Raw genomic sequence first — 27,473 nt, 5'->3', positions numbered from 1 at the left:
ACACACACACACACACACACATACAAAAAACAATAAACAATAAAGCATTATTGTCTGAGCAGCTGTACAATACACTGGAAAAAGCCATTGTGGAAAATGCTTGAGGCGTTATTTGGTGCACTCCCTTTGTGATTATGTGAATATACACAAACACACATACATGCATGCACAAATAACAGCCTATACTTTTTATACATGTGTTTTTAAAAAAGCAAAGCACGTCTCCATGAACAACAAAGCCCTCCAAACATAACCCTAAAAGGTCTGAGAAACTAAACACACACACAGACTCATTTAGCCTGATACATGACAGAGGAAAGGAGAATAAACAGAGGCGTTCCCTCTGACAGAATGGAGTCTCTGTGACTCCCAACAACACTAGGACTGGTGTGTGTGTGTGTGTGCGCGTGCGAGAGAGAGGGAGAGAGAGCGTGTTTCAGAGAAATGACTGAAGCTGTAGGTGATCCATGACGTGGCAGACGTCTCATTTGTTCACTGAAAATAATCATGAAAACAATAATATTAAGTGACTGAAGAAATCAAGATTACTGGCTTCATTTTAAAATGAAATGTCATGAATTAAGAACATGCACAGTCAATGATCTAAACACTGTTCAGCTACACACATAGTTAGCAGCCTCAGTTGGTGGGTCTGTAAATGACATAGAAGACACATGATTTTAGACTTTGCTGTGCACATGTGTTTTAGATAAGCCATTACCTACCACTATGAGGAGATAATCCTGCAGGGAGCACCACAGCATCAAAAGCCCTCTCTACCTGAAACACCGTTATGACATCCATAAGACACAAATCTTATGGATTCCTCTGACTGACACTGAGATACTGTAATACTCTAATGTAATAACAGTTAGCTTTCAACAGCCTTATTTTCCAGTTAATTATTGCGTCAATTAGCCATTTTAAAAATAATTCAGTAATTCCAAAATGTAAAATTTGTAGCAAAAAAGTTAAAAAAAAACCTCTCTTAACTTCCCCCAAAGTTCCCAACTTTTAAGGTGGTAGCTCTTTGCTGAAGATTTCCCCAAGTCAGGGATCTATAGGATCTGAGTTGGCTGCTCTGGACTTATACATCATGGTGTGTAAAGCGTCTGCGACCAATCAGACTCTTGAAATGAACCCACCCACTGCTCAAAGTCTAACACAGACGGCTCAGACGGGTTATGAGGACAGCCAGCCTACAGCTAAATGTTCCTCTCAGAAAGCAGATCTTCTGGGATCAAACAACGCTGGGAGGGTTTATGAGTAACCATGGTGAGAGAACAGAGTCACAGCAACGTTTGGGAAGAGTAACCATGGCAGGAGTGTAACCATGGTGAAGTTTAGCCCACAACCAGGGAGAGGGCAGGGCAGTCTGCTGGAGAAAGCTCAAATACTTGCTGGCAGTTTGAATCTAAGTTCCCATGGTTTGCAGTAATGTGTGCGTGTACATGCATGCATCCAAAAATATTCTAAAAAAAAAATAAATAAATAAATATCACACAACAGCCAAGTGTTTATACAATTTAGTGTGTGTTTGTGTGTGTGCATGGGCAGGTTTTTCATAAAGCAAGACAGAAAGGTCCACATTTCGGAAAAATTTTGTACGAGGAGACACATAGTCTTCTTCAATTCCTACAATTACCTACAAGCATGTGTGTGTGTGTGTGTGTGTGTATGTGTGTGTGTATGTGTGTGTGTATGTGTGGGTGTATGTGTGGGTGTGGGTGATCCTTCCAAACAGCTCAACAAGTTTCCCCTTACAGAAAAATCCTTTAAAAACTGAAAAGCTGTGTGGGTATCTACTATCTATGGTTGACTCACTGCTGCTGAAAGACATATATTAAAAAGTCAAAAGCCAAAATAGATGTTAAATTGATTCAGTTTCAAACTAAAACGCAATATGTAGGGAAATTGATAGTCTTAGAAATCAATGACTTTCTGCCATTGTTACTTGTGTACACCACAGAATATGGAAGAGGCTTGTGACGTATGTATGTGACCTGCACACATTAAAAATGTATTCAAATAAACAGCGACGTTGATGCACGATAACTACGCTATCAGAAAATGTACAGTATATAGACAGTCAGAAGATAATTTGGTGGGACTGCAGTGATACCAGTGATGCTGCAGTTGTTCAAAAAGCCACATAGATGTCTATGGTACTGATTGTCCCCAGAGGCGCTGCAGCATACCTCAGGATTAGGCCATTAGCATCACAACACTTACACAAAACACCAACACAGTTATGTCGGATTGGGGTTAACGTGGGTGCCAGATAAAGCAACGTGCTGTGTATTGATGGGCTTTTCCAATAGTATTTTTTATTAATTTGGTCACACAGGAGCCACAATTACATCAGAGCACTACTTTCAACCAATTTGGAGCAGATGTGTGAGGTTAACTGCAGCAAAGTCGCTTAGGTGGTACAGTCCTGAATATGCTCTGCCAAAACCATTTAATGTAATTTTGTTTAATTCCAAACCATCACCTAGAAAACTAAAAGCAACCACAGAAAGGATAAAGACTCAGGGTTGAATTACATGATCACTGCTCACTGAAAACATTTAACGGAAAAGCAAAGGTTTGGTTGCAGCAAAGATTGTGACAGTTCAAATCTGAATAACTGGTTGATCCAGTGACTTCATGATCGCAGTTTCAGAATTAATCTGAGAATTTGTGATGCTCTAAATATCCATGTCCATCAAACCTGTAAAAAGACATTCACCACTTAGTGTCAGAAGTGCTGAGCCATCACGCCTGAATTGTTTACACCATCCTAGTTGTGGCAGCACCTCAGGTTCAACAGGCTATAAATCATGTGATTAGTTCAGCACAGTCAAACTACCTGTCCAAGATGTGATTAGAAAAATGGATTTTAAACTAGTTGGTGGTTTTGTTCCCAATAATTAGGATGTGAGGATGTGTGCTGAGACTTTTGGGGTTTCCCTGGATTATAGCAACATTGCCTCTTAAATGTAAAAAAATCAGGATCTTATAAGGCTTTTTTTTTTTTTTTTTTTAAATCAGTGGGTCCCATTCGTGCTCATGGATGCAAAAATGTGGGTCATGTGGCAAACATTCCTGTTGCTCCACTGGCTTTTTAAACAAGGCAACAGGGGAAAATAAAAGAGAAGACTAGAAACCTAGCAACCACCGACGCAAACAATACTCAAAATCTTTCAGCGTCTCAACATGTTTGTCATTCCGTCAACATCTTGAATTTATTTAAATGAACACTCCTCCCAGATGTAGGTGTGACAGAAACATTTGCTGCTACCTGGAAAGATATAGGCAGCTTTTTTGCCATTTAGCAGTGTGCAGCTTTGAACTTCAGGGTCATTCACAACAGGGTCCTCATTAACAGCAGGATGTTAATTTGAAAGGTTAACTGCAATCAGGGTTTGTAACCTTTAAGTTTCTGCTCTCAATGTCATGAGCAACATAAAATCTGCACTGCGTGTTTGGCTAGGTTAAAAGGGCATCCTGTGTTTCCTTTGCCTCACATGTTTTTACTTTGCCAATTTTAATGAGTAAACAATTTGTGTGCCGTAGTCTTGAATTAATTCCCTTAGGGTTGGTGACAGCTTGGTGCAACTGCTACTGATGCTATACAGAAAACATATGCACCACCAGTACTATTATGTGTATTCAAGTGTTTATTACACTTGAAGCACAGTGTGGTTGCTAATGTCAACCAGCAAAAACTGCCCCTGATGACTTTTTCACACAGGAGGCCTGACCTAGAATCAAGAACAAGGAGCGGAAAAAGCAGAGCAAAACGGAAAAGTGGGGTTCTCCCTTGTAAAGGCATCGGACTATGTTTTATGCTAACTGCAGTTTTTCCACTCGGGAAAATTTCCACGGTCATCTCCCTGACAATATGACTCCAGAATAACTCAGAACAACAAACTGTGAGTCAGCTGTGAAACCAACTGTGCGTGTGTCTGCATGAGACATGAAAAATGCATGTGTGTGCATGTGTGTGTGTGTCTGTGTGTGTCTGTCTGTCTTTTCAATATATGCATTCATCTGTGGACAGACAGGGTGTGGGGGGGGGTAGCCCTTTGGGAAATAAACAGGAGACAGACAGATAAAAGAAGTTCTTCACTGTCAGTTGTTATTGGAGAAAGTGAGTGTGTGCTTCTATGTCTATGTGCAGTTGTCTTCTATGTTTGAGATGCAGGGTGGGGTTGAGGATTTTTCCTACAGCTGAGTATGTGGACTTGAGTCAAAATAAATCCCTAGAGGAAGAGAAAACCAAGGTGTTTAAGATGAGTATCTGGTGCTGCTTCTATCCAAAACCAATCTCATCAAGTAATATATCAGACAATGTGGTTTGTCTCTCCTAAAAATACTGAGTTGTAACTGGCTGAACAATCCTATTTTTGTGTTGTCTCAGTGCATGGCCCTGTGTAACAAGACAGAAATATCTCATTTGCTTCTCTTGCTTTCTTGAAAAGCATTTCCATTTGTCTTTCTGGATGCGTGCCTGTCAAGTCTTGTGCTGAACCACTCATTTAGTCTGTTGAGCTTGTTAGAAGATATGTGCAGTTAATGGACAAATGCAAGTGCTTCCAGAGTAAATCCTTAGTGTTTAGTCCCCGTTGTTGTATCACAACAACTGCTTCTTTTCTCTTTTTGACTATTTACATTACTCTTAAGTTATTTCTTATCTAATGTGAGTTATAGGAAATCAAATTATATTACCTTTCTACGTAAAACATTTACCAGGTCTCTTTTTACACATTTAAAATGATACTGTCTATCAGTGGAAAAGGATAAGCTCTTCTAACAGGAATGTGAATTGTATTTTCACTGGGTGAGCCTGGAGTTTTATAGGTAGATTAAATTTGGGAAACAGCTAGAACCAAAGAAGGCTGAAAAAACTCAACATAAACACAGTTTCCACCAACTTGCAAATTTTTTTTAGTCTTTGACAATCAAGAAGGCACATGAGCCTTGAAAAACTATTTTCAAACACTACAGCTACAAAGCACTGTCAAACTTAAATATTTCAATTGAAAATTCAAAAAAGTCAATGAGGATTGAATAATAGAAAATAAGCATTACAAGTGAGTCAACTCACTGGATAAGCCACTGAACAACTAGTCAGGGGTTAAATAAGTTCTGCAGCTTGCAGCAGCAGCTTGCACTGTTTACTTCGTATACAGTCAAACTGAGGGTGAAAAGGCCAAAAGAGAAAGGAAAAGGCCATGTACCCTACAGAGGTAGATGGAGTTGTGTGAACGTTGTTGCATGTCTAAAATACTCTTACAAATACTTGGAGCAACAGTAGGTTTAAGCTTACAAGCTATACTAATTTCAATTTGATTACAATTAGATTTTGAATTTGATTCAAAAAAATCACTTCAGCATTTGGTTCATACACAGCAACAGCTAAAATAAGAAAATACACATGGGTAAGGTCACCCATCAGGTCAGAAGGCAGCGAGATCTTTTTCCTTGTTCCAAACCTAAATGCCGGAAACAGCAATTTGAGTGAGCTAGTCAAACCAGAAACAACCGACCAATATCATCCAGCTATTATTGGCCATGATTCAGATGCTACAATGACCATAAGTTAATCATGGGCTATTCACACAGTTCACGCTGCGCACCTAGGTTAACCAAGACAACAAACCTAATTCCCAGAGATGACAGCAAATGCAATATTACAGTAATGAGATAACTTTATCCAAAGATAAGGATTCAAAATTGAGTTTAAATTATATTTTTATTTGACCATGACTATATCTAATCATTATTTTCATTAGTCTACAAATTATTTTGCAGTGGTGTGATATGGTTTGAATTTTAGTACCTCATCTACACTTACTTCCCGCATACATGATAATAAGGGGTCACAAAGGTGAGTTCTGGATATAATGATGTGTGTATGTAAATTGGTGCTGCTTACCCAAGCACAATGAGCTCTCCATACTTCACTGGCACTTTGGTTGAGGAGGTGGTGGAGATGTTTTCCTGCTCTGGGGAGTACATTGGTAATGGTTGGTTGAGGTTTAGAGGAGGAGGGGAGATGGGTGAGAATCAACAGGGTGATGGGATGACAGGAAGAGGAAAGGAGGGAAAGGGAGGGGGAGGTTCTGAGCGAAAGGAGCACAGGGGAAAGAAGAAGGAAGGGGAAGGGTCAGCTGAGCTTCAGCTCCACCCTCTCATGCTTCATGTGTCTCCTGCAGAGCTCGTCCAGGCCTGCAGAGTGACATAGAAAGGATTAACACAAAGATTAGTGTGTTTACTCACGATGGCCTAATAGGAAGAAACAGGATTCAAATGCAATTAGTAAATATATAAGGTGATGTTCTATCTTATGCAAATGGGTAGTGATCACTTTCTTATAACCAAAAACCATTTTGGGTGTCGTCATCATGGACATTGTGATTTAACATCAGGACCACTGAGGGGCTGCACTTTTCTCAGCAGGGTGTCAAGATAGAGGACTGATACAAGGCCCTCCGAAATTTTGACAGAATGTCCTTCAACCCGGTGGGATCAACCAAATGCATGTGGGTGCATGACTCTAGTGGAATACTTTGTATTGTGAATGGAATATTTCTACAATTAACTCAAAATCAAAAGGTAGCATAATTATCACCATGATAAAGAACAATTCTGCATTATGGCATTATAGACCACTGCACACAGTTGGTGTCTGGGATTTGTTAGTTACTGGACTTCATGAACAATATTTCATCTTCTCAATGGTAAGTGAAACAAGATGGTTCAAACTTTGCTGCTGCTTGCTTCCCCCCCCCCCAAACAGAGGGCTGTTTAAAATTTGAATGTCCTATGAAACTTGGAGCTGTTTAAATGGCAGGCTGTTTCACGTGAAGCTCCTTGTTAATGCATGTCAAAGAGCAGATGGCATATGTCAGTCTACTTTTGTATTCAACACCGAAGTATGCAAGAACAAAGACTCCAGAACAAAGGAAAAGGGATAATAGGGGTAAACTCTCTCTCTCTGAGGCCCTTATATATGTTTGCTTTAATTATAGCAAACATATCAAAATTGCTTAGTAAGATACAAATGGAAAATACCCAAACACCCAAGTAAAAAGGCTTGGATCAGAGCATCAGGGTCACAACGTAGGTCAGCTGTCATGTGACTTTGTGGAGAGTAAGGTGGGTTTCTGTAAATGCCACACACAGCTTTTTAAGCCCACATAAAATCCCATCAAGGAGCAGAATGTGAAAACATGTCTGAGAAAAGAAGGCATGAGAAAAAGGAGAGGATGAACTTCCTGTGAAATAAGATGAGGACGATCTTATGCACTCTAAGCATCACGGGATTTCCAACTCATGACCTCTTTAACATGTCCTCCGTGCTCTCCCAGCCACTGGACAAAAAAAGCTAAGTATAAATACACAAAGCTCTCTGCAAACAAAAACATCACTTCATCACCAGGCAGCCAAACACATTTGAAGCAGGAGTGTTTCTCTTACAAGTCCCAGAGTGCCTTTCTGCTAAGAGACTCCAGAACCACACATGAATAAAACATAGAAAGTTATGGGTTTGGATGTTTAGTGGGAATGGGGGGGCTGTGTTCCTCAGAAATGAACAGCAGAGAGGCTGACACAGGAACATTACCCCTTGTGGGAGATGTTCATGTAAAAGCATTCCAGGTAAATATTCATGTCAAAGACAATGTCACAGGGAAGAACTCTTCAGTTTGGACTAGAGGAGCAACTTTAATCCACCAAAAATGGACATCATAGCCTCATCATATTTGTGACAGAGATACTATTTCCATGAACTACTATTCACTGTGCAGTGCTCTGCAGAGATAAACATAACATACTAATCTCTCTGGCCTCTGAGTCAATCATAGCTCATACCCACATGCTCAGTGAGGTCCGATAAAGGGAGCACCCCTTTGCACTGTGCTGTGGGTGCACACACACAAACACTTACTGTAACAGGAAGTCGAAGGGTGTTTATTCAATCTCTCTGCTTATCGTAGGTGACATTGGGGTTTCCAACTTTGATTAAAAAAAAAAAAAGAAACATAAGTTGGGAAAGGACACTTAGCATTGAAAACAACTTGCCTGCAAACAGCACATGGAACTTTTAACACTCCAGTGCTTATTTAATTAAACATGGACTGGAAGATAGACTGGAAGACATTTCTCTATTTATAAAGTTGAAAATTTATTTACACAATTTTCATTGTTGGCACAAAAACTACCATTATTGTTCACATATTCATTTGACTGCAGACAGCTTGGACTAACTTTTGAATTGTTGATAAAGTCAACAGCACTCTGAAGAAACCAGAGAGCGAGAGAGTGTGACAGAGAGAAAACATCACATACACTAAGTGAATGGCAACATGGAGAAATCCACAAAAATATATAAAAAAATATGGGTACATTCAACAAGATGTTGAAGATAACACTAGGAAAGTCTAATCCATGTTCGATTGCTTCTCATCATTTCTGCAGATTTCCCAGAGTTGATAAGGAGAGTGTCTTCTCTAGGATTCAGATCTGTTGACTAAGGATCACACATATATTCACTGAATTCATGGTCATGTTCATGACACCAGTTACCATTACTTGCTTTGTGAAATGGAGTATTAAGACAGTAGATACAGAAATGGCCATTAAGGGATATACATACTCAGCAACAGTATTCAGACTGTGGCATTCATACCATGATTGATTGGGGCCTATGTGTGCCAAGATAATCTTCCCCACAGCATTACACCACCACCTCCAGCCCAGACTGTTGATACAAGGCTGGTTGGATCCATGGATCCATGTCCATGCTGCCTCAACAGAAATCCACATTCATCAAACCAGTATACACTTTTCCAGTTTTCAACTGTCCAATGTTGGCGACTCTGTATCTACTCCAGTCACAGGTTTCTATTCTTGGCTGGCAGGAGTGGAACCTGGTGTGGTCGTGCTGGCGTAGCTGATCCACTTCACGGTTCAATGTGTTGTGTACTCTGAGATGCTTCTCTACTCACAACAGTGGTTGTTCACAAAGCAAACTGCTTATTAAGGTCCCACTGTTCTATTTCACATTTCACAGTGCCTTACCTGGCAACTAAAAGCCTACATACTCATAATACTTCATAGCAACTATTTCAAATCCTCACATGTGAAGATGCTACACTTAAGAGTCAGAGCTCACATTCTCATGTCTCATTCCTAAAGTGTTAATGATAGATCTATGATTGGTGTATCACACCAAAACTTAGGATAGCTGTGAGCTATATACAGCTTCACCACAATCAGGGAGTGAAAGAATAGAGAGTGGAGGTGAAACTGTAGACAGAAACCACACCATGATTAACCACATTAACGTTAGGGCTACAGCTTTATTGACACAGCAAACTTACATGATTTATGAACAGAAATCAGTAGGTGCAGAATGGTTGTGAATCTTTTCAGCTTTATTTCTGACAGCGAACAGTAAAGTTAGATCGGAGGAATGATATTCATTCAGGTTGGTAGCAATAAAAGGGAAATGGTGGGCTACAGGATAAAAGGGGAAAGTGAAGAGTTGTGTGTTCAAACTAGATAAATGTATGTGAGCCTGAGCCCCACCTCTTTCCCTGATAGAAGGGGTTAATCCTACATGCAGCATTATCAGAGCATACTAAAACACCACTTTAAACCATTTGCACGTGCAATGCTCTCTGTACATACATATACACACACACACACACACATACACATGTACGTGGTAAGTAGTGTCAAGGGAGCTGTTGCCTGACTTGCCAGACATCAAGGACCAAAAGGGTGCTATTATTAAACAGGTGTATAGAATGCTGAATTATTTCTTTCTGTCTCAACTCTGTCATCGAAAAATCAACAAAAACAGCAGGTGCCTTCTCCTGTGTAGCTCAAGAACATCAACTCAGCCACTCCCAGTCTCTCTGGGAATAATGTTCATACTGAACCATTATTCAATACAGTATCATTGCAAAACAGTCCAAGTTTAATGAGCAAATTGGGGTGATGCATAGAATTGAATACTGTTAGAAATTCCTGCCTGTGATATTAAATTCTACCTAGCAGATGATGTCAGTTTTAATATCTAAGGATCCATTAATTTACATTTTATATTAAAGATAATGACAAGTGGAGTCAGAGCAATAACCATTTTGAGTGGCAGTTTTATTTTATTTATTTTTTTATTTAACATTTGATTTGTCTTCTTAATTCACTTGGGTTATATTGGGAAATGGCTCAGTCAATGGGGGTTTCACTGAGGAACCCCAAGCATATTGATCACTTAATTCACTGAGTGAACTGTTTAAAAGTGACACCTTTCATGCATATCACCAGTTATATGCCTGGGTGTGTATACAATTTTTTAAGTGTATGTGTCTGACTAAGCTCTCTGTCTCTGCAACTTTGTTTGACACAGGGCTTGGTGTGGCTGCTGGCCAACTGCTGCTTAGCTACCGAGAGACAGTCTTACAACAATAGATCCAGAGCTCAGCGCCAGTGACTGCACTGGTCAGGGTCATGGATTGTAACAACCTGCTGCTGACAGCGAGAACAGCAACTACACACTTACAAAAGCCCTCATAAAACTTAACTGCAAGGAGGCATGGGTGACACCTGCTACTCCCCCTGATGCCAACAGAGCACAGCACATGACACAAAAATGTACAACCACACAGGCAGGGGAAACAATACTCACATCTTGCTTCTGCTTGTGTTAACAATGGAAGCAGAATAACAGCTGCAGATACACAGTGCTACTTGTCCAACTCTCCTATATACCATCAAGCAGCATGTAGCCATGACCAGGGAAACAAAGCTAGAATTAGTCTACCATGTGACACTCAGAGTTACCAGAGTTCCTTGCAGGGTAAGAATACTACACAATGTTTTCATATTGAATTAAAAGGTGTGCAATTCTTGAAAGAGGTACAGTTATGGTAAGTCAGAGGATGACACACTTTCAGAATCACAAGGCACAGCTCTGTGGAAACAAACTGAACCAGAGGCAATGTTTCTCATTTGGTAAGTGAGGAACCCGAAATGGGTCAGAAGATCCTCCAACAGGGTCATGGACAAAAATGAGCAATGAATCTACTACATTGCCAAGGTAGGGTCCATGTAGAGTCCCGATACATAACCAGGCTACATGAGAACCTACATGAGAACAGCTGATATATGTGCCAGGTATATAAAAACCTGTTTTTATATCTGCAGCTAGACTAGAATATATTCTATGAAGAACATTCATTTTGGCAATCTTTTCCGACACCAAGTTGACAAAATACAAATATTTGCCATGGCTTGACACTAACAAATATATTATCTCTTAAAAATTATCTATGTGCAAAACATTCAAAAAACTAGCATCTTTTTATTTCAAGCTGCCACAATCCGTGGCTTTCATAACTTTTTAACATTACTGGTGGTGGTTAGATGTCACTAATTAACATTCAATGAGTAATGTGAAAGCAGACCAACATTAGCACAAAAAAAAAAAAAGAAAAACAAAGACCTCCTACATGGTAACATCTTCATTACTGGAAAGTGGTAATGATATCTTGGTGGTTAAGTGGGTCATCAGATCAATAAATAATTACAGATGCCTGGAATAGAAGTTAGATGGCATGAGGGTGGCTTGTTTCAGACTTTCTGGACATGGAGACATATTTCATAAGGAGAAGCCCACCTGCATCTATTTGAAATGAAAACCAAAAGATACGCAGTTTTGTGGTATACAATTATTTTCAAATCATATTCTGTCTGTGGGATATCATGCCATTTCGTAATATCTGTTCCTTTATCTGTGCTCTTGGGTCAATGTTATAACAAATTACTTGATGAAAACAAATCCTTCTTGCTTTGTTATTCCTTATATTATTTTCCCTAAAAGGCAGGGAATAATCATATGACAGCTAATCGACCAGCTCTCTCCGGAATGGGTTTAGAAACAATTGAGTCTGCATTCACTTATTTCTATTTTGTTATGACACAGACAGAGCTTCTGATATTCTGAGTGCTGGGTAAAAACTAGGTGTCAAGAAAACGAGGGCTCAAAGTGGATGACAGCTCTGTGTTAGTGCAGGTGTGTGTCTACAAAAACAAGAACTTGAAGGAAGGAGAAAGAAAATCAATTGTTTTATGGGTGGTTACTGTAGTCTTTGTCAGAGCCCTTCATGAAGAAGGTCAGCAAATACTTAATCAACCCAGATGTAAAGGTTCTCACCACATCCTTAAATACGGAGGCTATGTTCTTGTCACGCTCATTCACCTGAAAATAGTTCCACACTGCTGACATTACTCTTCACTTCCCGCCTTCCAGTCAAGTGCTGTAAACCACACTCTGCCCTAATGTGGTATCGGTAGTACCCATGTCCGGTATCAGACCAATACCCAATACTGCTATCGGTGTCAGTGCATCCCTAGTTTTAACCAACCAACACTTAACACTACAATTACATAAATCAAAGGAAAGAAGCAGGTTTTGTAATTTGAGAAGCTGGAACCAGCAAACGTTTGGCATTTCAATGACTGAAATAATTACTATCATTGCATTTCAGATGTTGAGTGAATTTATCCAGTGGGTGTTAGTTTACTTTCCTGAAGAATTTATAAAGATGTCAGCATAGGTTTATGATAATGTCTGTGACATACACATATCCAATGACATTTAATGTGACCCCCAGATCAGGTGTCTCTTGCTAGTTACCAGAAAGACACAACCACAACAGTAGCTAAGCCTGGGATATGAGGTTAAAATGTGAAGTTCAAGAAAAGAGATTGTAGGAGTGAGCATGGTCAGTTGATTTTCTGCTCCTCCTGCTGACTTTTCTAACAAAAGCTTTCTTTGTCAAAGTCCCACTCCAAGAAGAACTGCAACCCACTTAACCTGTGTGCTGTTTGGCAAGCAGGATAAGTCTCAACCCAGTAGAATTGAAAAGGCAGAAATATTTTTGCTTGAACAGCAGAGATGAAAGGGTTTGTCTGGAGGCAGTTTTTAACAGTCTACAATTTACACAATCTACTGTGGAAATGTTTACATAAAATTTTTATTATTACTAGTCACAAGTTAAGTGTTGTTTCAACATTGTTATAAAAGGCTCTTTTGCTACAATTAAGCAGATGGAGGCATCAAATGGAAAACAAATAAGTACAAAAAACAAAAACTCTAATGAGTTAAAGTTCGTTTCTCAGAGGGCCACCATATTAGGGCAGCCATTGCTCCGCTCAACCACAGTAAACAGCCTAAAATCAGAAACCTTGACTTCCTGCAACAAACAGCAGCTGCTTGGTGGGGAAGCAAGAAGAAGGCTTCAGCCAGATTATGATGGTTAATTCAGCAAAGAGGCTCAATAAGTGGATGGCCCACCTGGTAGATTGTCACCTCTGAGTGGTGCTGACGTGATGTTTGTCCAAAAAATAAATAAATAAATGAACAATGCACATGCATGCACACACGCACTTAGATTTGGCTATATTCTCTGCAACGTAATGTCCAAATGCCATTAACCAAGAGTCTGAACCCCATGACAAATACAAACGTGATTAAAACAAAGGATGAAGTTATTTTGATGCAAATGGAAGGGAAAGTCAAGAACAAAAAAGCCCCTTCAGCCAGTGATCCATTTATGGGCTTGAAAGAATGACAGGCTGTGAGATGAAAGCTTCTTACACTTTGCTGGAACAGCTTTGATTTTTTCCAAATGATGATTAAAATGGAGCATTGTGAGACACATCATGCTGGAGATTTTATGCTTGTAGGAAATGAGGTGAGTGCTGTGTATGACCATAAACCTCATTCTCATGTAAGTGGTAAGAGTAAAAAACCATTTCATCCTAACAGTCAATGTGCCAATGGCTAATAACAGCAATAATCAATAGCTAAGTATTTTTCAGAGATTTCAGTTTTGAATGTGTGTGCATTTTTGATGATTTGCATCTACTCAGTATGTTTCATTCATCTTCTACCGCTCCAGATCACTGGGGGTGCTGGACCCAATCCCAGCTCACATTGAGTGGGGGTGGGGTAAAACCTGGAAAGGTCACCAGTCCATCACAGGGCCAACACACAGAGACAGACATAGACCACAACCACTCACACTCACACTCAGACCTACGGACAATTTAGAGTCACCAGTTAACCCAAGCTTGATGTCTTTGGATGATGGGAGGAGACCAATGCAAGCAGGGGGAGAACATGCATACTCCACACAGAAAGGTCTCAGGCCCAGGAACCGAACCCACAACCTACTTTTTGGGGGGTAACAGCGCAGGGGGTAACTATGCCACCATGCTGTCCACATTTGGGTGGGTGCACGCTCATTTTCAGACAGCCTGGGTCTGGTCTCCAATGTGTAGAGTTGCACAGTCGGGTCAGTGGAGAGGGATTGGTTTGCGCACTGTGAAGATTAGATAGCAAGTGACTTGGAAACTGATCTGTCAGGAGGAGGAGTGAGCGGGACTAACAAAACCTGACTCCAGATACTGTCTCCTCCTTGGATTAAACTTGGGTGATCAATGAACATGAACAGATGGCACAGGCACAGCAGAACATGACAAAACAAGAGGATCCCTGAGACATGGGGTGGGGGGGAGTGTTTTCCTGTGTTTTTTCAATTGTTTAAGCACACCTAAAACTTTAGAGCCCTGGGACTCAGTGTTCATTTCATTGACCATGAGAACAAATATTTGTTTTGTTTCGGTTTGATGACATGTCAAATGTGAAAGAAAGAAAAATGGATTTCGATACCAGCTTTGACCTATTGACATCCCATAACTCTGATGATGCTGATTGCCCTGTTTGGCTTGTTAAATTACTGAAAAATTCTGAAAATGATTTTTTTTTTATTGTTAAGCCTTAACAGGTCCTGCAGATGCAATAGCAATGAGAATGTTGCAGTATTAATCTTGACAAAAGTAGGTTTTCCTCAAGATGTTCACTGAAGAAATTAATATCTAAGGCTTCAGTTTATCCTCTCAAGTTAAACCTTGTTTCATTCTTGAGGTACTGCATAGCAGTTTCTGGTTGTATAAATTTTTTTGCCTGGTTTAATATTTGTGTTTTCCAGCATGATACATGTACAGAGTGCACTTCAAGCTTAAAGTGGGCCTCCAATAAAATTAACATTTTAAAAAAGATATGTTTGACATTTGCCTCCCATCAAGTAAATTTATCTCACCTGAGGTTTGGGAAGCAGCCCTTGAAAAGTATGGTACACCTGAAAAATCTTGCATAATGCAAGTGTGCATTGTGTTATTTGTAACTGATTGTTGCTATTTTATCTTAGCTTGTGCTCCTCTGTAGCAACACAGAGCTTTATGAATATGTTTCAGTGGGGTGTTTTAGGCACCTTGAGTACAAAGAGTGCAATGACTTACCAAGAAACAAAGGATTGGAAGTTGACCTGGATTGTTTAGCTGATGTAATCACATTAAAAACTTTAATGGGACCAAGCCGGAGCTTGCTGATTGGCTCCAGAGCTGAAACATCCTTAGACAGCTGTGAATCTTTTATTGTGTAAACAGTCAGGCTATTGTTTGAACACAAACAGTTTAATGGTCAGTCAAAGTCCAAGCTGCTACCTCCACACCAGTGCTCATACAGAACCTGAATCACCAACAAAAAAATACAGGAGGAAACCATACATTTCAAGCAGAGATGATTAATGATGACTATCCATCTCTTGATAATTGCAACTCACCACAACAGCCAACACAATAAACATCAAAATATCTTCTACAGGTCTATCACTTATCTGCCAAACTTACTGGATTACCACATATACTCACAATCTCATATTTGCCAGCATTTGGCAAATAGATACTGTTAGTGTTTCCTATTCCAGAAATTGGGCATCAACACCACCTTCATTGAATGTAAATTTTTATGTGTTTGTCTAAATATGCGTGCCACAACTGTCTCATATTCTTTCCATCTCTCTTTAGCTGGAAACTGTGCATCCTGGGAAATGACTGGATTCTTTTCCATTCACACACTAGATCTCACAATAAATCCAATCTTCTGTTTCAGAATAAAACCACAACGAGCGCAGGCACAGAAACCATTTCCATCCAGAAGAACCCTCTAAAACCAACACAGGACCTTATGACAGGGAAATTCACTGCTGATACAACATTGCAGAAATGTAATGTAGAGTGAATTACATCTCCTGAAGCTCAGCTGAGTGCATATGGGAGATAAGACAACATAGTCAACACAAACCAGAGGGTAAATTCCTGACGTTTCTCTCAGTAGGATGTTAGAGAATGAAAAAAGAACAATGTAGTGTTTGAAGTGTGAATGTCTGGATAGTTTAAATATATTTCAATTATTATGAATCTATACGCACGTCGAAGCATTTCACTGTGACCATATTCATGCCTGTAGTGATTTACACAGAGTCAGAGTGTCCATGCACACAGGAAGTCCGAATTCCCTGCCTACTCACAGACAGACACACACTTATCACGTTCAGTGGTCCCTAGAGATGACCTCCACTATGTCTGTGTGTGTGTGTGGTCCATTATTTACATTCAGATGGATGGAAACATACAGTGTGCTGAAATCACATGAACCCCATGACACATGGCTTGAGAGGAAGGAAGGAATAAAAGTTGGCACAGTTAGACAGTCACATCCAGGTTTGAAACACTGAAGACAAAGGGGGTTGGTTCAGTTAACCTCTCGATTTAACTTGTTCAATGGCAGGTTGTTCAACACACCAGAGAACACACATCAAACTATTTAATTGGACAACAGGTAGAAGAATATATTTTATCCAAAGCAGTTACAATATATATTTTGACAATAACAATGTCTGAAGGGGCAGTGTAAAAACAATAGATGTTGCTCATAGTGCCAAAGCTTTATAGAATTATCAACCAAATTGGCAGCTTGTCAAAGGTTGGACAATCTTTGCTGAGAGTTTCTGCTCATTGTTTAGCTGTCCAACATTAATGGTTAATGATTAATGGTTTGGTGCTAAAACAAAAAGAATATGCATAGCTTCATCAGGTGGTCACAACATGACTCCAAGTGAATGCTGCACTTGCTGTGTCTACTAGATCTATAACTATGCAACAGTTGTCACTGCTTCATGTGGGGCTGATTTTAATTACTTTATATGTTGCTGAGTTGCTTATTAAGCTTTACCCATTAAAATACATGACTGTATTTTGTACATGTTAACTAAATTTGTAAAGTCACAGTGGAATTAAAATTGTAATCTAGCTGAGTTACAGAGAAGTGACAGAATAACACTTAATTGCTTAGGTTCTCTACATTAGTCATTTTTAACTTCCATGTAAAACCACATTATTCAGAAACTGTGTTGAACCAGTGTAACAAAAAGGGAATACAAAAACTTGCAGATTTTCAGTTTTCTCATTTAGAACAGTAAGAAAATCTGTTCTACTGAAAGAAAAAGACTGAAGTAAGCAGTGTGAGAAGATAATCGAGTCATATTTACTCTCTGCAGCACCTCATGTCCAACTAATCACTAGGACAATTTAACTGCAACTTAATATACAGGATATCTGTCTTCAAAGCAGACTTGGTTTTGTTAGTCCGAATCATTAAAGTTAAGAAGAACTGTAATTTGCTCTAGACAAGAACCTGCCAAATGCTATAAATGGAGATTTATGAATATCCTGTTTACCCAGGATGGTACACACATGCTCTATAACATAGCAAATAAAAAATTAATTAGCCTCAGACCATCTGCCATTTTTATGTGTGGTAAAGTTAAATTTCCTCCCTTTTTACAAAAATATATAACAAGACATCTACACTGTTTGCTGTGTGGACCCTCTGGACTAACCATAACCCTGCAAAAGAGAGCTTAAAACCCACCACCATATGCTGCTACCAACAGTGTCTACATAGACACTGAGGTGGTCGACAATAAGACACACTGAGCTACTTTTAGGAGGAGCTTCCGTAGCTGCTATTTTGGCAGAAAAAAGTAGCCTGTAACAAGGCCGATTAAAATAATCCATTTGGGCTTGATGCCAAACACTTCATCAGAGGAAGCGTTGCCACAACAATACTCACACTCATCAACTATAAACAGCAAGGCATGAAATATGTGGAGCAGGTCAGGAAAAGGGCTTGGACATTAGAAACATGGTGAGGAATGTAAACCCAGGCTGTGTTGTTGAAAGCAGATGTGAACATAGTGAAGATGGCATCAAAAGCTAATGGATGTCATCCTCTACAAAATCAGCCCATCAGAGAATGTCCAGTACATGTCCTTGGCTGCATCACACGTCACACCTCTCTGACCAGTCTAAACCATGAATCGACCAGGGCACAGATCCTCTTAAGAAAGATACACATTTTTAACTTCAAAAGTATGCTAAGTGCATACTGGACAACATCCTTCCTGGTGTTAGACAGCATCATTTACACTTCTGCTATCCCCTCTTAAAAAGAGACTTGAGTGGGATCCTTTGGCGCCAAATGCCTTTTGAGAATTAAATTAAGCCATCAAAACAAACTACTGATTGCTCTGGAGGCTCAGAGAGACAGGCATCTACAGAATCCAGGATTGCTCCCTCAAAAACAGAATCCTCAGCTTGGGCCTGAGGCACTGGATTTGTGTCTGGGTTCAGTCTGCATAGAGGCTCAGTAGACCAGAAAAAAATTAGGCACTCTCTCCACGATGAAGGGGAAGAGTGACCAATGACCAATGACCAATACGTCCCATCATCTAAATGTCTCCCTCTTTCCGCTGCTCATAAATCTGACTAATAAAAGCATCCAAGGGAGAATAATCAAAAACAGTGATAGTAACTTCTGTAACATTCATGTGAATCAGACTTCCCAAAGTCTAAGTTCAACTGCCTTAAATTAAAGGATTTTATATAAAGCAGCCGAAAAAGGAAATCCCTTTTTGTGTGAGCAATGGAAGAGCTGAATTTTACTCTAATCTGTAGACTTACATGAATCCATTTGTCAGACATTTCCAGAAAACAGTCCTGTGTTACATAATGGTGTTATGATGTAGATTAAAGATTACTATTCCAGTTAGGACCAAGATCAATGTTCTTTCCAAATTCTAATATTTATCTGTCTTGAAGGTTTTTAGAGCTGTAAGTCTGAGAGACAAGGAAATATTTGAGAGGAAACAACCTGTCACTCATAAGATGTGTCCTCTTCATAGTTTGCAGAGAATTGCTTGATATGATAAATATTAGATTATTTCACAATATTTTTTTCCTCCATACCTAACTGATTAACTAAATTAACATTAAATGTTGACCATCAGTTTTCTCTCACAGGTAAATGTGATTTTTCATTGTTTAATAAAATAAAAACACATGCATACTACTAGGAGTACTAGCAGAACTGAAGAGTGAAAACACATTAATAAATGTGTGGATGTTACGGCAGGGTGAACAACCAAAAGAAAATGAGCCAGAGAATTATAGAGACAAACTGTTCCTGCGTTTTGTGCTTTGTCGTTCTTATTACTATCATCTGCTCTTTTCAGTCTCTAAGGCAGAATTGCTGTCTGTGTTTGGTTAGTACAGCAAACTGGTTTTCCTGTAAGCTGAACTGGGAGGAGGCTAACTTGATGATAGAAGGTAGGGAAAGAAATAGAAGGCCGTTTGAATTGCAGCCTCATCATCAAAGATTCAAAGGGGGGGACCATAAGACACAGACAACTAACAGCTCTATTGTGGTAGGGCAACAGGTCCCAAACCCAAAAACATAATCACAGATGCAAATACACTGATGCACAAGGCGGTGCATCTCCACATGCAAACAGTGAAAGGCCGCCAGTACTGTACACTGATCATCTATACACATGCAAATGTAAGGTTATACGGACATACTACCCCCCACACGCACACACGCACGCACGCACAAAGTGCTTCTGGGGCCAAGCGTCATCCTGATTGTTCAAAGCATACAATGTGACCTTAGAGACTTGCAACAGCAGCCCAGAGCACCTGGAGATCGCTTTGTATCAGTTGTGAATTCCAAATAGCAGGCATTCATCTGCATTGAAAAATTACCCAACTGCTGCTATTCATTACGATTACACATTTCAAAAATGTGAAAAATATAAAAATAAAAATAAAAAATTTTTAAAAAAGATAATAGAAACCTCATTACTGCAAGGCGTTATTGAGGTCAACAGTCATTCATCAGATATAAACAGACCATGCATTAGTATAAGCCATTTTCATCACAGACGTTCTGTCTCTGAAATGCTCTGCTTTCTGTCACTTCAGACAGTGTTGGATGTTGTCATGTTGCTGTTTGGGGGAAAAAAAAAAAAAACCCTCTGTTCAGGTTCCAATGTATGTCAACGTCAAAGTGAACAGAATTATATCAGGGGTGCAAAAATAAGCATCTTTAATAGGATAATCAGTTTTTATTTAAAAGATATGAGTGCATCGGTACATGGAGCACTGGATCTGTGTGAATGTATTATGAAAAAGATGATGAATGAATTGGTTTTATGTTGTTGCTGTGCTGCTGAATCCTCCGTCTGCTCAGTGTCTGCAGCTCTCTCTTTCTGTTGTTATGGGCAAAATGCTATGATCATAATGTGAGAAAGTTTAATTTCATTATTCTTTATTGTTTTCAGTAGTGTGTAACCAACACCAAGGGCAGCTGTGGCCTAAAGCAATGTATCATTAGTTAACTTAGTCAGTGTTCGCTGTATAGCACCATGTGTAATCAGTGCCACAGAAATATGGATACATAGCTATACAGATATATATACAGACTGTAAATAAGCAGAACTCTTCTAAGTCAATTACGTTTTTACTCAAATTTTGGTCTAACTGAAATGTGGATGGTCTACAATTTCAGATGTAGTTTAAAGTAGTCAGGGTGGAGATACCACATTTCAAATGTAGTGTGAAATAATCCTGTTCTAAATAATCCTGTTCCCACATAATCCACATTCATGATTACAGTACCTACAGGAGAAGACAACTGTTGTGTGCTTAGGGCTAATTCATTTTCATGTTCACCATCGGTCCCTGTTTTGGCCTTTCAGCAGTGGTGAAGTCTGAATTTCTCTGGGGAGGTAAGATTGTAGATTTGCCTGAGCTGCACCTGGTCATAGTTTGTAATCATTAGTCTCTTGTATGACCAAATGAGAGGGGCTGGTGCTCTGTGCTGCAAGCGTTCAGGCTTCAGTGGGGTTGGTTTGGGTTCTGGCAGTCCTTCCACTTCAGACCTTTGGCTCTATCTTCTAAACCTTTAAAATAAAACAGACCCAACGTTTCTGGAAATAAGTGGGATTTAAAGTTTATCTTTTGTCTAAACAACAGTTTCACATATTATGTAATCAAATACATTCATGAATTGAGTGTTTCATAACTCAGCAAATGTGTTCTTTTTCTACACTGAGTACAAGGACCCTTCGATTTTGATTATTTATTGGATTTGTAGCAATTACTGCCCCACTCGCTAAATTCACACAGCAGTATTCCCCAGGTAAACCACAAGGTCAACAAATTATGCATGTGTGTTTGAGGATGTGCACACAAGCTCACTTGAGACAGGAAGATTGGAAAGTCAAGCAGGAAATGGCAATCATGCATGATCAGAAGGGAGTTGATAATTATAGGTTTGTGTCTATATATGAAAATCCATCTGGGAGTATGTGTATGTAAATACGTCAGATTACGCCAGTAGTTTCAGATGCAGTTGCTAAACAGAAAGGAAACTGCAGAAATGGTATCATAAGAAACACATCTAGCTCAAGAACCTTTAGTTCACGCTCACAGGGTTTTCAGTTTCTGAAGTGAAGAATTTTAAAGGAATAAAGAGAAATTAAGATCATCTGTGGTTTGTGCCAGAGCAAAGTTCACACCCAAAACACAAAAGTGAAAAATGAACAAAGCAGTTTGCCCTTCACAGGTGCCATAAAATGAACAACCTTTATCATCTTAAAACTTTTGTCTACATCTGGGACTTTTGAGCACGCCACCACAAACTTTGGTATAAACTGTTGGAGGTAAAGAAACAAAAACAGCACACTTTGGTACACTACAAAAATGTTATTACACTTTTTACTTATTACACAGGTTTATAAAAAATAAATAAATAAAAATCACTCAATCGTACAGCACAATTCATCTTGAAACTACAATGCAGCACAAATCATACATTCATTCATCTTCTACCACTTATCCATTTCCAGGTTGCATGGGGTGTTGGAGCTAATCCCAGCTCACACTAGGTGAGGGCAGGCTACACCCTGGACAGGTCACCAGTCCATCACAGGGCCAACACACAGAGACAGAAAGAGACCAACAACCTGTCACAGTCAGACCTATGGACAATTTGGAGTCACCAGTTAAAACAAACTTGGTCTTTGTATAGTGGGAGGAAACCAGAGTACCTGGAAGAAACCCACACAAGCATGGGGAGAACATGCAAACTCCGCACAGAAAGGCCCTAGGCCCGGGAATGAAACCCACAATCTTCTTGTCATGGAGCAACAGCACTAACCACTGAAACAGAAATCAATTTGTCTCTAAATACATAAATGTTTTCAGCTCATGTCTTCTGATTTCTTGTATTGTCTGATTTAAACTGTGTCATTTACAGTGATATAGAACACCTTATCTTCCTGATGGGAAAGCAGGGACCAGTGCATGGTAGAAATTTTTGATTCAATTTTCAAAATGGCTGAAGATTGAATTTCTGCCTATCAACTTGGAGGTTTGGTTTGATATAAATGTGATGAGCAAAACCAGAAATCCGTTTCTTTCTCTTTGGCCCCTACAGAATTGTAGTCTGAAGAGACAGAGGACACAGAGAGATTAAATCTACAGAAGAACTGAAAAATGACATTAAAAACTATTCACTGATTCTTCACTTAACTCTGAAACTGTCAGATTTTTGTTTACACTTTAGTTATTTTCAGTACATCCCTGACACATTCATTCTGACACAACTGGCCAAGATCTCCACCAATATTCATAAATAGAGAAGCTATTCATGAATTCAGCTGGCCTTCTGTTAATATAATGCATATGTTAAATAACTGCAGACTCCCGAATATAATTTTTTCAAATAAGCTTGTCTCTTCTTGTCTGCTCTCAGCAGCAGAAAAGCACAGGGAAGAAGAGGGGAGGGGTTGAGAGAAATAAGAAATTAGAAATAAATGTTTTATTTTTATTGAACAAAAAGGCGACTACACTCACCCCTTTGTACTAACATAGTAAAATATTTCTTGAAAAAATAAAAGCCTTCTCAGAGGAGCAAGATTAAGGCAGGTCGTGAGATGAAAAAGGCAGGCAAACACAGAAAGAACCGCATGTCACTGTACAATCTGCAGCCAGTCATTGTGCACTTTCTCTGCCCATGCATCTTGTGTTGCAATTCTGACATGTGCTTTACCACTATGACTGTGAGGATATCAGATTTAAATAATTCATGTGGTTTACAATAAACTCATCCACAACCTGAGTTTACATAATTTATATGATAATGGGGATGTCTGAAGCACTCTCTTATTACTAGGAAGCAACACAGGCAAGACGCAGAGCCTTCTTTTTCTTCTAGATTAATTTACTCCACACTTTTATACTACTATTTGTAGCAACGTATCTATTTCACTGTGACTTTGTGTGTATAAACGGAAATAGATAAAGCTGTAAAGCCCAAGACAGCTTCTTCACTATAATTTGACTTACACAGTGCACATGTTTGTAGTTGGCTGTGCTAAAAAATGGTCTAACTCTAACGTCACACTTAAAAAACAAGGTGATAAATTGATTTGTGTTCTGTTCGAAAACATCTTTACCCTAACAGGATTGTAATTTTTGGTTGTCACGCATGAATGTATGGATCCTCAAAGCCTGACAGCTGAGCATCTTCTCACCTACACTGCTGCCTGGATGAAGTCTGTTGTAAAATATACATGAAAAATCAACTGTTGTTGATTCTGACAACACAGAGTATAAAAGAATAGTACCAAGTGAAGCCTGCTTCAAGCAACACTATGGAAAAATGCTGCTGGTTTAAACCCTTCCACCCCCCCACCTTCTGCCCTACCTCGCAGAAACAAGGCCATAAAAACGTGCCCACTGTCTGACCCACTTTCCATGACAGTCATAATCTCCTTCCACAAACTTCAGCCTGTTTACCAGCCCAGCAGAGAGTAAGCTGGACCAGGAGGAGGGTGCCAAGCTACTCATGCACAGCAGGGGAAAAGCTGCTGCTCAAATGTGCCAATGATTACACCCCCAGATCCCCATCGAGCTCTCCCCGATCAAACGGCACACCACATGCACATAGAAATATAAATGTAAACACTTCCAAAAACACAAACATACTTGGCTGGAAACTCAAATACCTTCACACAACAACAAGATCTTAACTAACAACTGCTGGCATGGTTGTTATAGCGCATCATTTATTCCACAGAGCAAACACACTATTGTGTAGACTTTCATTGTTCATTCAGAGTAATTAATGAAGTCCTCCAACATAAAAATTTTACACATTAACCAGCAATCTAATTTCTACTTCTGTTTCAGTCATATTGGACTGCTTTTGCAGCCCTTTGTCAGTTTTTGCCAGATGTTTTCATGTCACAGTGTAATGCAACTTTTTAAAAAAGTTATTTTCTTTAATTTCCCCTGTGTTAGTTTATAACCTCTGCAAACAGTACATGATGACTTATTTATACGACAGTAATTACCAGCTCAACACACCGGCACATAAAACTTTTATTAATTTATTAAATATTTGTACAACTCTTGGCATATCTTGTGCTAGTAAGATAAGAAAAAAAAAGGTTAATTAAACATTCTCAAATAAACCAAATTAGAATTATAAACATTGACCCCTTTCTTTGCAACAATTAAAATTTGGAAATGTTGACTTTATCAGCTACTTAACTAAATATTTTATCTCACAAGTGGGCCTTAGAAGTCACAAATAATTATAGAGGCTTGTGTGTATTATGTATAATATATTTAACATCCAGTATAAACTAAGTAAATCCAACCTTACAACCCTGGGACTATGTGTTTGTTTTTTGGTTTTTTTTTTTAGACATGGCTATAAATTCAATAATGATGCTACAATGCTGCTGAATTTCAAAAAAGGCTAATTAAATTAAATGATGTCAAGAAAAGTTCTATTTTTGTTCAAGTATTTTAAATGAGTTTCATGATCCAACTGGAGCCAAAAAAATACCATGTAAAATATTAAACTGAAATGAAAACTTAAAATAATTGATAAAATGGGGCAATGCTTTTTTTGTGGTTTCAGGACAGTAGTGGTATAGCATCCGGCTGAGGCTCAGACTGGGAAGCCTATCCGTGTCCCCATAGACCAGGTTACTAAGGATACTGGCGGCACCGAGCCTCCATTAAGACATCAGAGCTCTCTCTGCGCTCCCGTCTGACACCATCAGCTCTGGTTTCCTCCCTGAAATTGAGACTCTAGACCATGTTGGGGAACACACACTCAGGCCTGTAGGCAATACACCCAATGCAAATGTTCAAACATTAACGTGCACAGTATGTGCAGCACTGAGACTCTCCACTGTTACACGACAAACATTGTGATCCAGGCACTTCACATGAGGACTTACTGCTATTTATCAGAGAATGCAGTCTTAAATAGCCTGTTTAAAAAAAAAAAAAAAAAAAAAGATAAAAGCTTCTTTTATAACAGTTTTAACTTCTGAAGCTCTCTAGAACATATTAATTTCTGTTATGGGCACTGTTGGCTCTGATAAAGAACCAAACTATTTAATATAGTCTACTACATCAGCTATAATAGCAGACAACCTATCATTTTCCCAAAAGAGATAGTGTTGAAATTGATTTTATTTCTCTCACAAAGTTTCTACTTCATGCTTTGTGAACTTTGTATTGTTCTATGCACTCATTTTGATTTTCTTCAGATGAACAATAAATCTCCTCGTCCACTCTTTGTTTACCATTCACTGTTTCATATTTAGAATGCACAGCAAAACATGGTAGAAAGGTGCTGTGTTGTCCTATATCGCACTCAATCTGCTTCATAGCCTGTATTTAGAGCCAGTAACTGCAGCAGTCAACTAACCATCAATGAAAAGTCCAACTCTAATACAAATTGGTCCTGTGGGGTCTGAAAGAAAAGCATGCACTAACCACCACCAGTGACCAACATTTCAAAAAGGTTTAAGTTTCCAGATTAATCATCATACTGACAAGCAGACAATGGAAAAGGGGCTTGGGGCACCCTGTTGGAGCAGATGGAGTTAATGCCTGTCTGTCTTGTTTTTTGTTTTGAGTTTTTTTTTTTTGTTTTTTTTTTGGTTTGTTTTTTGACATTTACAAAATGGGGAAAGGAAGTCAGTGAGATAAATATCAGCTACAAAAGTTATCGCATCAGCCATTTACCAAGCAGTCTGATGTCTGATGAGAAAGAGAGGGGGAAGAAGGGAGGAGAGAGAGAGAGGGTATGGGGAGGAAGGGGGTGAGACAGGCAGAGGCAGAATGAGATTGGACATAGTGAAAGAAAGGAAGGGGAGGGTGGTCATTAACTGGCAATGATGCTCCAGCAATGGCAAGAGTCCATGCATTTCGTTAATTCCTTATCAGGCAATGTTCCCTTTCTCACTCAACCCCACACCCTCCCATTCAGCCCCACTTCGACTGTCCATCATGCAGACTAGAGGTAATGCAAACTAATATCTGCATTTCTGAAGCCCCCACACAGTCACTGCTCACCGAGGGCATTTATTTTCACTGAGCCTCTTAAACTGCATTGAGATGAAACAAAGACAGAGCCAAAGCAGGTGCATGTGTGTGCGTGTGCGTGTGTGTGTGTGTGTGTTGCAGGACACTTGACAAAGATCAGTGCTGTACTGCTGCAGCACTCACAGTAAAGCCCTTGTGGTGACTTACCTGCTGAGTGCTTACTCACCAAATGAGACGAAGTAGTAAATAAAAGATCCGGGCAGCGGACAAAGCAGGTGATAAATAACGAGAGCCCTCAACACAATTAGCCCCCTAACATGAGTGTTAACGGGCAGCTAATCCAGGCGCTATCAAGCTTTTTGACATTAATGAAGTCAGGTGGCCCGCAGGCACGAAGGTACTCACGGCAGAAGGACGCTCCTCTTGTTGTCTGTCCTCGGCGTGTCTCACTGAGGACGGGCTGCCTGTCTTAACAACTTGCTGAGGCTAGCAAGCTAGCTAACGCTCCACCGGCGAGCGAGCCCGCGCGCGCGTACACTGGCACACGCAAAAAAAAGGAAATTTGGTCTTAATTTCTCCCCTTCTAACCGGTTTTTACCAAAAAACCAAAAGCGGAAAAAAATAAAGATAAAGCCCGGATGCCGGCGAGGTGTGTGTGTCTTTGTCCTGTCTGCGGAGTTAGCGGCCACAGACGGTGACGGTGAGTGTGTTTTTGTTTAAATGACCGGCTCTCCGTGCTCCGTCCTTTGTTGTGAGCATCTCAGCGTAAACACGGAGTTGACCGTCCTCTCCGTCCACTGTGGCTGTGGGAG

General features: G+C 39.6%; 1 protein-coding gene across 3 annotated transcripts in view; it reads right to left on the bottom strand.

Annotated features, from left to right (window-relative positions):
• peli1b (pellino E3 ubiquitin protein ligase 1b) overlaps window positions 1–27,442 on the bottom strand; it is a 37,975-nt gene extending 10,533 nt beyond the window's left edge. For 2 of the 3 annotated variants that reach the window (XR_003841655.1, XM_029520577.1), the window contains exons 1-2: window positions 27,067–27,442; window positions 5,924–6,216 (exon numbers count right to left, since the gene is read on the bottom strand). Coding sequence is in view for 2 of the 3 variants with exons in the window: in XM_029520577.1 (XP_029376437.1) it covers window positions 5,924–6,006 (83 nt within the window). In the remaining variant the exon portion in view is untranslated. Of the gene's footprint in view, window positions 1–5,923; window positions 6,217–7,936; window positions 8,005–27,066 lie in introns of all 3 variants that reach the window. The other variant, XM_029520578.1, reaches the window with a different exon arrangement.
• Between the last annotated feature and the right edge of the window lie 31 nt (window positions 27,443–27,473).

Source organism: Echeneis naucrates, chromosome 15 (assembly GCF_900963305.1).
Source record: "Echeneis naucrates chromosome 15, fEcheNa1.1, whole genome shotgun sequence".
Lineage (NCBI taxonomy): Eukaryota > Metazoa > Chordata > Actinopteri > Carangiformes > Echeneidae > Echeneis > Echeneis naucrates.
The sequence above is the reverse complement of the archived record's forward strand: the minus strand, read 5'-3'. Positions and strand labels throughout refer to the sequence as shown.